This window comes from Zeugodacus cucurbitae, chromosome 3 (assembly GCF_028554725.1).
Source record: "Zeugodacus cucurbitae isolate PBARC_wt_2022May chromosome 3, idZeuCucr1.2, whole genome shotgun sequence".
Lineage (NCBI taxonomy): Eukaryota > Metazoa > Arthropoda > Insecta > Diptera > Tephritidae > Zeugodacus > Zeugodacus cucurbitae.
Genome location: NC_071668.1, coordinates 31952628 through 31966775, shown reverse-complemented (window position 1 = coordinate 31966775; position 14148 = coordinate 31952628). Strand labels below are relative to the sequence as shown.

The following is a 14148-nucleotide window of genomic DNA, read 5'->3' as shown; positions in this document are numbered from 1 at the left end:
AATTGGGACACGTCGGTATATGCCGACATAGAAAAAATGAAATAGGACATGTCGGCTCTGTCCGACTTCGAGCGTATCCGACGTGTCCCTATAACAAATCAAAATCCCTAACCCTAAAGACACGTCGGTGGATGTCGACATACTATAATTTTTTTGTTTTGAGTAAAAATTAAATATTCAATAAACCATAAACCCAAAACTGAAATCGGAATTCAATTATCGGTTTTATAAGCCAAATAAATGCATGTGTCATTCTGATAACATTTACTAAATTTCGTGTGTCCGCGAAAGGGTTAATTGATGAATTTTTGTGAATTGTTTTATCCGTGGAGGAAATATCCAAAATCGAAACGGTTCATAAATGTGGACTGTTTTTGCACAAAATTGGCAAAAAATAGGGAAGGCATCGAAAAATAATTTTCAATTTTCTTCGAAATAGAGATAAAATTCATATATTCAATGAATAGGAATGCAAATAAATATAACCGAATTCAAAAAAGTGGATTTCCCGTTTTTATAAATATTTTTGACAGTCTATAATGATATTCACGGCACAATAATTCTTAAATTCAGCTTTTCTGGTCTGAAAACATGGAAACAAAATGTCGGTGTTCTGGAGTGTCAGCCATACTCCCTTGATCTATATATTATAGAAAATGTCTGCGGATGGTTGATTAGAAATGTGTATACATACCCAATGGTATGTTCTGAAAATAGGCCAAATCCGTTCACAACCACGCCTACTTCCTATATACCAGAACTTTGAAGTCGATCTGAATCGTTTACTTTGCAATATATAAAGTAAGCACTGGAACAGAACTTTGCATAAATATTGCATTTGTAGTGTGGCCCCATATATCGAACATGCATAAGTGTCGATATTTTTTTATTGAAATTAGTACCCTCAAATAAATTAATGAACATTTTGGAAAAATTATTTAAATCTGTATTCTGTAGTCTATATATAAAGAAAGTCGTGTTAGTTACACTACTTATAACTCAAGAATGGCTGAATCGATTTGGCATAAATTTGGTTTGCAGGTAGCTTAGGACCGGGGGCATGACGTATGATACTTTTTATTCCACTACCGTAACGAGAACGTGAATAAACTGTGGCATAAAAACGCAATAGTCAAAAAAAATTAGTATTCAAAACATCAGAGTAGGCGTTCATTTTATAAAAATGAAAACAAAACTGAAAAACAAAAAAATTATCAATCACCATGATTCAATTATAAAAGGTTTGGTAAGTAGTGACAGATAAGATTTTACACTGCGTTACAAAAGGTTGTATTTGCGAAGGAAAGAAAAAAGGGAAAACATTATTCGCTTTGTAAACGTAGTTAAAAATATATTTTAAGTAGTGTAAAATATAATACTATTCTCGATCCAAAATTAATAAGTAGCATGAAAATATGTCCGATTTTCTTCTAATAATGGTTTGAATTTTTTTTTGTATAGGTAAGACACGTCCAGTGCAAAGAATTACTATCTATTTAATATTAATAGTCATGGAAAATAGAATATTTAAAATTGTTGCCTATGAAATAAACATTTAATTTTATTTTCGGAAATTAGTATTAACAATTTATAATAAATCATCAGACACTTACGAACAGATTAATCTCCAGAAGTTAACCTACTATTATGCTTTCGCTTCAATTGAAGCGCTAGGAAGATTCTAACAATGGATAAATAGCATTGATTGATTCCTTAATCTTTCATCGAGAGAGTTACAAAAGCAGGTAGAGTTGAGGATATAGTCCCAATTTCCTTCTATGAAATAAACAACTTTGAAAACAAAGAAGTACGATTGGAAAGTTAGTAGCTAAATAGCAAACATTAAGGTTGACTTGGACCTATTTAACTATATTAGTTATCTCCTATAAACACCATTTTTAAACATGTTCTTGTACAATATGCCCTTTTAACTTTCTTATAATTGTATTCATCAGTTTTCTGCCTTCTATTTGAAATTAACTCGCTGTCACATTGGTCTTTGGCTGAGTCCATCCTGGACCATCGACTGCAATTTCTTTGGACTAGATAGATGAGTTTTATTAGTTTTTCTGGAATCGGACATGTTTTAAATTCATTAGGTCAAATAAAGAGATGAGCATCTCGATATATGCAATTGAATAAGAATAATACCGAGGCGGTTAAAATATTTTTTACGAAAACATTTCATTTTATTAAACAATTTTTCCGTTTGCGCAATGTAAAAATCAAATGTCAATAAAAAAATTCGAAAAAACAGATATAAATGAAACAGTATTGCCTACCCCTTGAATTGGTAAAATCTGCTACTATATACAAGATTTTGAACAATTTTTTCAAGATATTTCGAAAAAAAAAATTATTGTTTTGCTAACGCAGAAGGGTTCTCAAAAAAGAGTGAGAAAGCTGTTTACTTATCAAACCTTTTATAATTGTAAATCTATCCAGAAAATTGTTCAAAAATTTTTAAATAGTAGCAGATATTTCCCAATACAATGGGTAGACAATACTGTTTAATTTTTATTTGTTTTTTCGAATATTTCTTGTTGACATTTTAATTTTATATTTGATAAATTGAAGTAAATTGTTAGATTGGATTATATTTTCAATGTAAAAACCGTGATAACCGTTTCGTTCATATACATATTCGGTTATTTATATCGAGGCGATGATTTCTTGGATCTCAGTCTTGTGCAATTAAAAACAAACCTAAAACAGTCGATGGGTCTAACAGCGCTGTATCAAGATCAAGAAGAAGGACTATACCAAAGTTTACAGGATTGAGGTCACAGATTTCGTCTCAAAATGTCAAAGTTTATAACAGAAGTCTGTAAGTAGAGAAATTAAGTTATAAGAAGATTGATATGTCAGCCAGTTTCAAGAACGAATGTGCAGACAATTTTATTGCAAGAACTTGCTTTGAAATGGAGTTAAATTTGTGTTGCATAACAACCGTGTAAAACTGATTTTAAATAAATAGTTTTCATGGTACATGTCATTTTCTTCTTTTGCTTATATCCCACAAGGTGATTGGGAACATATCCCGAACTGTAGTTGTCCCAGTGTTTTTTATAATTCTCCGATAAAAAGTTATATAATCAATCAGTCCTATTTTATTTTATGGATCTAAATGTTCCCTCTCCTTCAGTAGAAGCGAAACCGTAATATTTACGCACACCTGTGAAGTATGTGAGAACCAATCTGTTTCCTGATGTCTGACCATTTATTTCACATCCACATTCCCGAAATTAACACTGTCATGTTTAGTAGAATTACTAAATATTTGATTAATAGATAAAAATATGAAATAACTGTGGGATGGTAAATTTTATTGTTATGACATTCTTCTTTGAGTTCATCAAAGCAGTGGCACAATGCATCTAGAGTTTTAAATCATTGATGTTATATCTTGCTAATTTTCTTTAATTTCAAACGAAATTGATAGTTTGTTACGTACTTTCCAAGGATACTTTTTTAGCTATAATAGTAGCACATAGGGAAATGCAGTTAAACTATGTCAAAATTACAGAACCGATTGAAAATTGTAATACATCAGATCATATTAATGAAAAAATGTTGAAAAAATTAGTCTTGCTTTCTGATAAAAAAAAAGTTAACCTACGTTTTGACAAAAAGCAAATAAATTCTTCCCACTATTCTTTCCTTCGCAAATACAACCTTTTGTAACGCAGTGTCAAAACTTTGCTGTCATTACCTTTTATAATTGAATCATTACTGTTTTCTAGCAATAGCAATAGTGCTTCATTTATATCTGTTTTTTTTCTTCTAATTTTTAATTAATAATTGCGTGAATGGAAAAATAGTGCGATGAAATTAAATGTTTATGTAAAAACCTTGCAAAATTCTTGAACAATGTGATCTGTGCATTTTTATACTCGGGATATCTTTCGAATGGAATTCAAAAAGTTATTATATATTGGAATTAAAGCAGTCTTATACATATATTCAGCCATTTATTTTGATAAGGATTAATACCAAAATATGAATAAAGGAACTTTTATAGCAGTGGTATTTAAATGTATATTTTTATTGTGGCTTAACTATAATAGTTAGACATATGTATGGGCATTTCTGCCATGTCGAGCGTAACAATCGCACACATTTCAACTAAAAAAAATTATGAACTAAAATCTTTTATTTTTTTTTAATTTTGACAGTAGGATTTTTAAATTGCTCTTTATTAGCCCTACATTTACTGTTAAGGTTGATTTTAATAACATAAATCGAACTTTTTGGGCAGGACATAATACAAAATTTAAAATTTTACTATCAAGGCAGAATATTTAAGGAGTCTCTCTATATCGTATGGAGGCAAACAAAAAATATAATATTACACTTATGGATTGCATAAATCATCTAACAAAGGCATAGGATATAGACGTCAAGAGCCAATAATAGCAAACTGCAACAAACAAAATTACAAAATTCATGTTTAAACGCATGTACATAAAACTTTATGGGAAGTCAATAAATAAAACAGGGTATTAATCAATATTTTACAGTTTTTTGAAAATTTATATGTTTTAATGAAAATTCTATAACTCGAAGTCTCTCTAACTCGAAGTTTTTTTGAGGATTTGGTGATTCGAGTTAGAGAAGTTCCACTGTATTTCCTTTTGTCATATTTGTGTCATTACAACTGTTGCTATTGTTTTGCAATTAAATTTTAAATAAGCCTGTTATTTTCTCTCATGTCTCTGTCCCCACATGCATTATTACAATAGAACGGAAAATAGAAAAGGGAGTCACACATTTAGTCTTATAACTATGCTAATTCAATTGCGCACTATATAAATAAACCAATAGTACGACTTAAAACTCCCGAATTATGCGAGCATTGATCAGCCTGGGGTGACACCGAGCTCAAAGCCAAGCCGAGCGCAAAGCTGATCAATTCTAGCTACCGCACTGCGCATCATCAGGATTTTTTTGTGGTGCTTAACCCTTTCGCGAACACGTTGGCATAATCCGACACAACGAATGGCTTAAATTGGGACACGTCGGTATATGCCGACATAGAAAAAATGAAATAGGACATGTCGGCTCTGTCCGACTTCGAGCGTATCCGACGTGTCCCTATAACAAATCAAAATCCCTAACCCTAAAGACACGTCGGTGTATGTCGACATACTATAATTTTTTTGTTTTGAGTAAAAATTAAATATTCAATAAACCATAAACCCAAAACTGAAATCGGAATTCAATTATCGGTTTTATAAGCCAAATAAATGCATGTGTCATTCTGATAACATTTACTAAATTTCGTGTGTCCGCGAAAGGGTTAATTGATGAATTTCTGAATTGTTTTATCCGTGGAGGAAATATCCAAAATCGAAACGGTTCATAAATGTGGACTGTTTTTGCACAAAATTGGCAAAAAATAGGGAAGGCATCGAAAAATAATTTTCAATTTTCTTCGAAATAGAGATAAAATTCATATATTCAATGAATAGGAATGCAAATAAATATAACCGAATTCAAAAAAGTGGATTTCCCGTTTTTATAAATATTTTTGATAGTCTATAATGATATTCACGGCACAATAATTCTTAAATTCAGCTTTTCTGGTCTGAAAACATGGAAACAAAATGTCGGTGTTCTGGAGTGTCAGCCATACTCCCTTGATCTATATATTATAGAAAATGTCTGCGGATGGTTGATTAGAAATGTGTATACATACCCAATGGTATGTTCTGAAAATAGGCCAAATCCGTTCACAACCACGCCTACTTCCTATATACCAGAACTTTGAAGTCGATCTGAATCGTTTACTTTGCAATATATAAAGTAAGCACTGGAACAGAACTTTGCATAAATATTGCATTTGTAGTGTGGCCCCATATATCGAACATGCATAAGTGTCGATATTTTTTTATTGAAATTAGTACCCTCAAATAAATTAATGAACATTTTGGAAAAATTATTTAAATCTGTATTCTGTAGTCTATATATAAAGAAAGTCGTGTTAGTTACACTACTTATAACTCAAGAATGGCTGAATCGATTTGGCATAAATTTGGTTTGCAGGTAGCTTAGGACCGGGGCATGACGTATGATACTTTTTATTCCACTACCGTAACGAGAACGTGAATAAACTGTGGCATAAAAACGCAATAGTCAAAAAAAATTAGTATTCAAAACATCAGAGTAGGCGTTCATTTTATAAAAATGAAAACAAAACTGAAAAACAAAAAAATTATCAATCACCATGATTCAATTATAAAAGGTTTGGTAAGTAGTGACAGATAAGATTTTACACTGCGTTACAAAAGGTTGTATTTGCGAAGGAAAGAAAAAAGGGAAAACATTATTCGCTTTGTAAACGTAGTTAAAAATATATTTTAAGTAGTGTAAAATATAATACTATTCTCGATCCAAAATTAATAAGTAGCATGAAAATATGTCCGATTTTCTTCTAATAATGGTTTGAATTTTTTTTTTGTATACGTAAGACACGTCCAGTGCAAAGAATTACTATCTATTTAATATTAATAGTCATGGAAAATAGAATATTTAAAATTGTTGCCTATGAAATAAACATTTAATTTTATTTTCGGAAATTAGTATTAACAATTTATAATAAATCATCAGACACTTACGAACAGATTAATCTCCAGAAGTTAACCTACTATTATGCTTTCGCTTCAATTGAAGCGCTAGGAAGATTCTAACAATGGATAAATAGCATTGATTGATTCCTTAATCTTTCATCGAGAGAGTTACAAAAGCAGGTAGAGTTGAGGATATAGTCCCAATTTCCTTCTATGAAATAAACAACTTTGAAAACAAAGAAGTACGATTGGAAAGTTAGTAGCTAAATAGCAAACATTAAGGTTGACTTGGACCTATTTAACTATATTAGTTATCTCCTATAAACACCATTTTTAAACATGTTCTTGTACAATATGCCCTTTTAACTTTCTTATAATTGTATTCATCAGTTTTCTGCCTTCTATTTGAAATTAACTCGCTGTCACATTGGTCTTTGGCTGAGTCCATCCTGGACCATCGACTGCAATTTCTTTGGACTAGATAGATGAGTTTTATTAGTTTTTCTGGAATCGGACATGTTTTAAATTCATTAGGTCAAATAAAGAGATGAGCATCTCGATATATGCAATTGAATAAGAATAATACCGAGGCGGTTAAAATATTTTTTACGAAAACATTTCATTTTATTAAACAATTTTTCCGTTTGCGCAATGTAAAAATCAAATGTCAATAAAAAAATTCGAAAAAACAGATATAAATGAAACAGTATTGCCTACCCCTTGAATTGGTAAAATCTGCTACTATATACAAGATTTTGAACAATTTTTTCAAGATATTTCGAAAAAAAAAATTATTGTTTTGCTAACGCAGAAGGGTTCTCAAAAAAGAGTGAGAAAGCTGTTTACTTATCAAACCTTTTATAATTGTAAATCTATCCAGAAAATTGTTCAAAAATTTTTAAATAGTAGCAGATATTTCCCAATACAATGGGTAGACAATACTGTTTAATTTTTATTTGTTTTTTCGAATATTTCTTGTTGACATTTTAATTTTATATTTGATAAATTGAAGTAAATTGTTAGATTGGATTATATTTTCAATGTAAAAACCGTGATAACCGTTTCGTTCATATACATATTCGGTTATTTATATCGAGGCGATGATTTCTTGGATCTCAGTCTTGTGCAATTAAAAACAAACCTAAAACAGTCGATGGGTCTAACAGCGCTGTATCAAGATCAAGAAGAAGGACTATACCAAAGTTTACAGGATTGAGGTCACAGATTTCGTCTCAAAATGTCAAAGTTTATAACAGAAGTCTGTAAGTAGAGAAATTAAGTTATAAGAAGATTGATATGTCAGCCAGTTTCAAGAACGAATGTGCAGACAATTTTATTGCAAGAACTTGCTTTGAAATGGAGTTAAATTTGTGTTGCATAACAACCGTGTAAAACTGATTTTAAATAAATAGTTTTCATGGTACATGTCATTTTCTTCTTTTGCTTATATCCCACAAGGTGATTGGGAACATATCCCGAACTGTAGTTGTCCCAGTGTTTTTTATAATTCTCCGATAAAAAGTTATATAATCAATCAGTCCTATTTTATTTTATGGATCTAAATGTTCCCTCTCCTTCAGTAGAAGCGAAACCGTAATATTTACGCACACCTGTGAAGTATGTGAGAACCAATCTGTTTCCTGATGTCTGACCATTTATTTCACATCCACATTCCCGAAATTAACACTGTCATGTTTAGTAGAATTACTAAATATTTGATTAATAGATAAAAATATGAAATAACTGTGGGATGGTAAATTTTATTGTTATGACATTCTTCTTTGAGTTCATCAAAGCAGTGGCACAATGCATCTAGAGTTTTAAATCATTGATGTTATATCTTGCTAATTTTCTTTAATTTCAAACGAAATTGATAGTTTGTTACGTACTTTCCAAGGATACTTTTTTAGCTATAATAGTAGCACATAGGGAAATGCAGTTAAACTATGTCAAAATTACAGAACCGATTGAAAATTGTAATACATCAGATCATATTAATGAAAAAATGTTGAAAAAATTAGTCTTGCTTTCTGATAAAAAAAAAGTTAACCTACGTTTTGACAAAAAGCAAATAAATTCTTCCCACTATTCTTTCCTTCGCAAATACAACCTTTTGTAACGCAGTGTCAAAACTTTGCTGTCATTACCTTTTATAATTGAATCATTACTGTTTTCTAGCAATAGCAATAGTGCTTCATTTATATCTGTTTTTTTTCTTCTAATTTTTAATTAATAATTGCGTGAATGGAAAAATAGTGCGATGAAATTAAATGTTTATGTAAAAACCTTGCAAAATTCTTGAACAATGTGATCTGTGCATTTTTATACTCGGGATATCTTTCGAATGGAATTCAAAAAGTTATTATATATTGGAATTAAAGCAGTCTTATACATATATTCAGCCATTTATTTTGATAAGGATTAATACCAAAATATGAATAAAGGAACTTTTATAGCAGTGGTATTTAAATGTATATTTTTATTGTGGCTTAACTATAATAGTTAGACATATGTATGGGCATTTCTGCCATGTCGAGCGTAACAATCGCACACATTTCAACTAAAAAAAATTATGAACTAAAATCTTTTATTTTTTTTTTAATTTTGACAGTAGGATTTTTAAATTGCTCTTTATTAGCCCTACATTTACTGTTAAGGTTGATTTTAATAACATAAATCGAACTTTTTGGGCAGGACATAATACAAAATTTAAAATTTTACTATCAAGGCAGAATATTTAAGGAGTCTCTCTATATCGTATGGAGGCAAACAAAAAATATAATATTACACTTATGGATTGCATAAATCATCTAACAAAGGCATAGGATATAGACGTCAAGAGCCAATAATAGCAAACTGCAACAAACAAAATTACAAAATTCATGTTTAAACGCATGTACATAAAACTTTATGGGAAGTCAATAAATAAAACAGGGTATTAATCAATATTTTACAGTTTTTTGAAAATTTATATGTTTTAATGAAAATTCTATAACTCGAAGTCTCTCTAACTCGAAGTTTTTTTGACGATTTGGTGATTCGAGTTAGAGAAGTTCCACTGTATTTCCTTTTGTCATATTTGTGTCATTACAACTGTTGCTATTGTTTTGCAATTAAATTTTAAATAAGCCTGTTATTTTCTCTCATGTCTCTGTCCCCACATGCATTATTACAATAGAACGGAAAATAGAAAAGGGAGTCACACATTTAGTCTTATAACTATGCTAATTCAATTGCGCACTATATAAATAAACCAATAGTACGACTTAAAACTCCCGAATTATGCGAGCATTGATCAGCCTGGGGTGACACCGAGCTCAAAGCCAAGCCGAGCGCAAAGCTGATCAATTCTAGCTACCGCACTGCGCATCATCAGGATTTTTTTGTGGTGCTTAACCCTTTCGCGAACACGTTGGCATAATCCGACACAACGAATGGCTTAAATTGGGACACGTCGGTATATGCCGACATAGAAAAAATGAAATAGGACATGTCGGCTCTGTCCGACTTCGAGCGTATCCGACGTGTCCCTATAACAAATCAAAATCCCTAACCCTAAAGACACGTCGGTGTATGTCGACATACTATAATTTTTTTGTTTTGAGTAAAAATTAAATATTCAATAAACCATAAACCCAAAACTGAAATCGGAATTCAATTATCGGTTTTATAAGCCAAATAAATGCATGTGTCATTCTGATAACATTTACTAAATTTCGTGTGTCCGCGAAAGGGTTAATTGATGAATTTCTGAATTGTTTTATCCGTGGAGGAAATATCCAAAATCGAAACGGTTCATAAATGTGGACTGTTTTTGCACAAAATTGGCAAAAAATAGGGAAGGCATCGAAAAATAATTTTCAATTTTCTTCGAAATAGAGATAAAATTCATATATTCAATGAATAGGAATGCAAATAAATATAACCGAATTCAAAAAAGTGGATTTCCCGTTTTTATAAATATTTTTGATAGTCTATAATGATATTCACGGCACAATAATTCTTAAATTCAGCTTTTCTGGTCTGAAAACATGGAAACAAAATGTCGGTGTTCTGGAGTGTCAGCCATACTCCCTTGATCTATATATTATAGAAAATGTCTGCGGATGGTTGATTAGAAATGTGTATACATACCCAATGGTATGTTCTGAAAATAGGCCAAATCCGTTCACAACCACGCCTACTTCCTATATACCAGAACTTTGAAGTCGATCTGAATCGTTTACTTTGCAATATATAAAGTAAGCACTGGAACAGAACTTTGCATAAATATTGCATTTGTAGTGTGGCCCCATATATCGAACATGCATAAGTGTCGATATTTTTTTATTGAAATTAGTACCCTCAAATAAATTAATGAACATTTTGGAAAAATTATTTAAATCTGTATTCTGTAGTCTATATATAAAGAAAGTCGTGTTAGTTACACTACTTATAACTCAAGAATGGCTGAATCGATTTGGCATAAATTTGGTTTGCAGGTAGCTTAGGACCGGGGCATGACGTATGATACTTTTTATTCCACTACCGTAACGAGAACGTGAATAAACTGTGGCATAAAAACGCAATAGTCAAAAAAAATTAGTATTCAAAACATCAGAGTAGGCGTTCATTTTATAAAAATGAAAACAAAACTGAAAAACAAAAAAATTATCAATCACCATGATTCAATTATAAAAGGTTTGGTAAGTAGTGACAGATAAGATTTTACACTGCGTTACAAAAGGTTGTATTTGCGAAGGAAAGAAAAAAGGGAAAACATTATTCGCTTTGTAAACGTAGTTAAAAATATATTTTAAGTAGTGTAAAATATAATACTATTCTCGATCCAAAATTAATAAGTAGCATGAAAATATGTCCGATTTTCTTCTAATAATGGTTTGAATTTTTTTTTTGTATAGGTAAGACACGTCCAGTGCAAAGAATTACTATCTATTTAATATTAATAGTCATGGAAAATAGAATATTTAAAATTGTTGCCTATGAAATAAACATTTAATTTTATTTTCGGAAATTAGTATTAACAATTTATAATAAATCATCAGACACTTACGAACAGATTAATCTCCAGAAGTTAACCTACTATTATGCTTTCGCTTCAATTGAAGCGCTAGGAAGATTCTAACAATGGATAAATAGCATTGATTGATTCCTTAATCTTTCATCGAGAGAGTTACAAAAGCAGGTAGAGTTGAGGATATAGTCCCAATTTCCTTCTATGAAATAAACAACTTTGAAAACAAAGAAGTACGATTGGAAAGTTAGTAGCTAAATAGCAAACATTAAGGTTGACTTGGACCTATTTAACTATATTAGTTATCTCCTATAAACACCATTTTTAAACATGTTCTTGTACAATATGCCCTTTTAACTTTCTTATAATTGTATTCATCAGTTTTCTGCCTTCTATTTGAAATTAACTCGCTGTCACATTGGTCTTTGGCTGAGTCCATCCTGGACCATCGACTGCAATTTCTTTGGACTAGATAGATGAGTTTTATTAGTTTTTCTGGAATCGGACATGTTTTAAATTCATTAGGTCAAATAAAGAGATGAGCATCTCGATATATGCAATTGAATAAGAATAATACCGAGGCGGTTAAAATATTTTTTACGAAAACATTTCATTTTATTAAACAATTTTTCCGTTTGCGCAATGTAAAAATCAAATGTCAATAAAAAAATTCGAAAAAAACAGATATAAATGAAACAGTATTGCCTACCCCTTGAATTGGTAAAATCTGCTACTATATACAAGATTTTGAACAATTTTTTCAAGATATTTCGAAAAAAAAAATTATTGTTTTGCTAACGCAGAAGGGTTCTCAAAAAAGAGTGAGAAAGCTGTTTACTTATCAAACCTTTTATAATTGTAAATCTATCCAGAAAATTGTTCAAAAATTTTTAAATAGTAGCAGATATTTCCCAATACAATGGGTAGACAATACTGTTTAATTTTTTTATTTGTTTTTTCGAATATTTCTTGTTGACATTTTAATTTTATATTTGATAAATTGAAGTAAATTGTTAGATTGGATTATATTTTCAATGTAAAAACCGTGATAACCGTTTCGTTCATATACATATTCGGTTATTTATATCGAGGCGATGATTTCTTGGATCTCAGTCTTGTGCAATTAAAAACAAACCTAAAACAGTCGATGGGTCTAACAGCGCTGTATCAAGATCAAGAAGAAGGACTATACCGAAGTTTACAGGATTGAGGTCACAGATTTCGTCTCAAAATGTCAAAGTTTATAACAGAAGTCTGCAAGTAGAGAAATTAAGTTATAAGAAGATTGATATGTCAGCCAGTTTCAAGAACGAATGTGCAGACAATTTTATTGCAAGAACTTGCCTTGAAATGGAGTTAAATTTGTGTTGCATAACAACCGTGTAAAACTGATTTTAAATAAATAGTTTTCATGGTACATGTTATTTTCTTCTTTTGCTTATATCCCACAAGGTGATTGGGAACATATCCCGAACTGTAGTTGTCCCAGTGTTTTTTATAATTCTCCGATAAAAAGTTATATAATCAATCAGTCCTATTTTATTTTATGGATCTAAATGTTCCCTCTCCTTCAGTAGAAGCGAAACCGTAATATTTACGCACACCTGTGAAGTATGTGAGAACCAATCTGTTTCCTGATGTCTGACCATTTATTTCACATCCACATTCCCGAAATTAACACTGTCATGTTTAGTAGAATTACTAAATATTTGATGAATAGATAAAAATATGAAATAACTGTGGGATGGTACATTTTGTTGTTATGAGATTCTTTCTTGAGTTCATCAAAGCAGTGGCACAATGCATCTAGAGTTTTAAATAATTGATGTTATATCTTGCTAACGTTTTTATTACATTTAAATATTAATTTTATTAAGTTACCATGAAATAATACAACATAGATTTATAAAATAAAAATATATAATTAATAAATGAAGATTTTAAGTAGCATTTCTTTAGTAAAATTATATTTAAAATTTTTTCTTTAATTTCAAACGAAATTGATAGTTTGTTACGTACTTTCCAAGGATACTTTTTTAGCTATAATAGTAGCACATAGGGAAATGCAGTTAAACTATGTCAAAATTACAGAACCGATTGAAAATTGTAATACATCAGATCATATTAATGAAAAAATGTTGAAAAAATTAGTCTTGCTTTCTGATAAAAAAAAAGTTAACCTACGTTTTGACAAAAAGCAAATAAATTCTTCCCACTATTCTTTCCTTCGCAAATACAACCTTTTGTAACGCAGTGTCAAAACTTTGCTGTCATTACCTTTTATAATTGAATCATTACTGTTTTCTACGAAATAGTATATTCAGAAAACCGTTCAAAAAGTTTTATATAGTAGAATAGCAATACTGCTTCATTTATATCTGTTTTTTTTCTTCTAATTTTTAATTAATAATTGCGTGAATGGAAAAATAGTGCGATGAAATTAAATGTTTATGTAAAAACCTTGCAAAATTCTTGAACAATGTGATCTGTGCATTTTTATACTCGGGATATCTTTCGAATGGAATTCAAAAAGTTATTATATATTGGAATTAAAGCAGTCTTATA

The 14148-nt window shown here is 30.4% G+C and overlaps 2 protein-coding genes across 5 annotated transcripts in view; one reads left to right on the top strand and one right to left on the bottom strand.

Moving 5' to 3' along the window:
- LOC105219244 (reticulon-4-interacting protein 1 homolog, mitochondrial) overlaps nt 1-14148 on the bottom strand; it is a 33068-nt gene that overhangs the window by 10802 nt on the left and 8118 nt on the right. The gene's annotated exons all lie outside the window — the stretch shown is intronic.
- LOC105219240 (DNA-directed RNA polymerase, mitochondrial) overlaps nt 12494-14148 on the top strand; it is a 76336-nt gene continuing 74681 nt past the window's right edge. Inside the window, exon 1 of the mRNA XM_054226696.1 lies at nt 12494-12839. Within this exon, the coding sequence (XP_054082671.1) occupies nt 12815-12839 (25 nt within the window). The 5' untranslated portion in view covers nt 12494-12814. The remainder of the gene's footprint in view (nt 12840-14148) is intronic.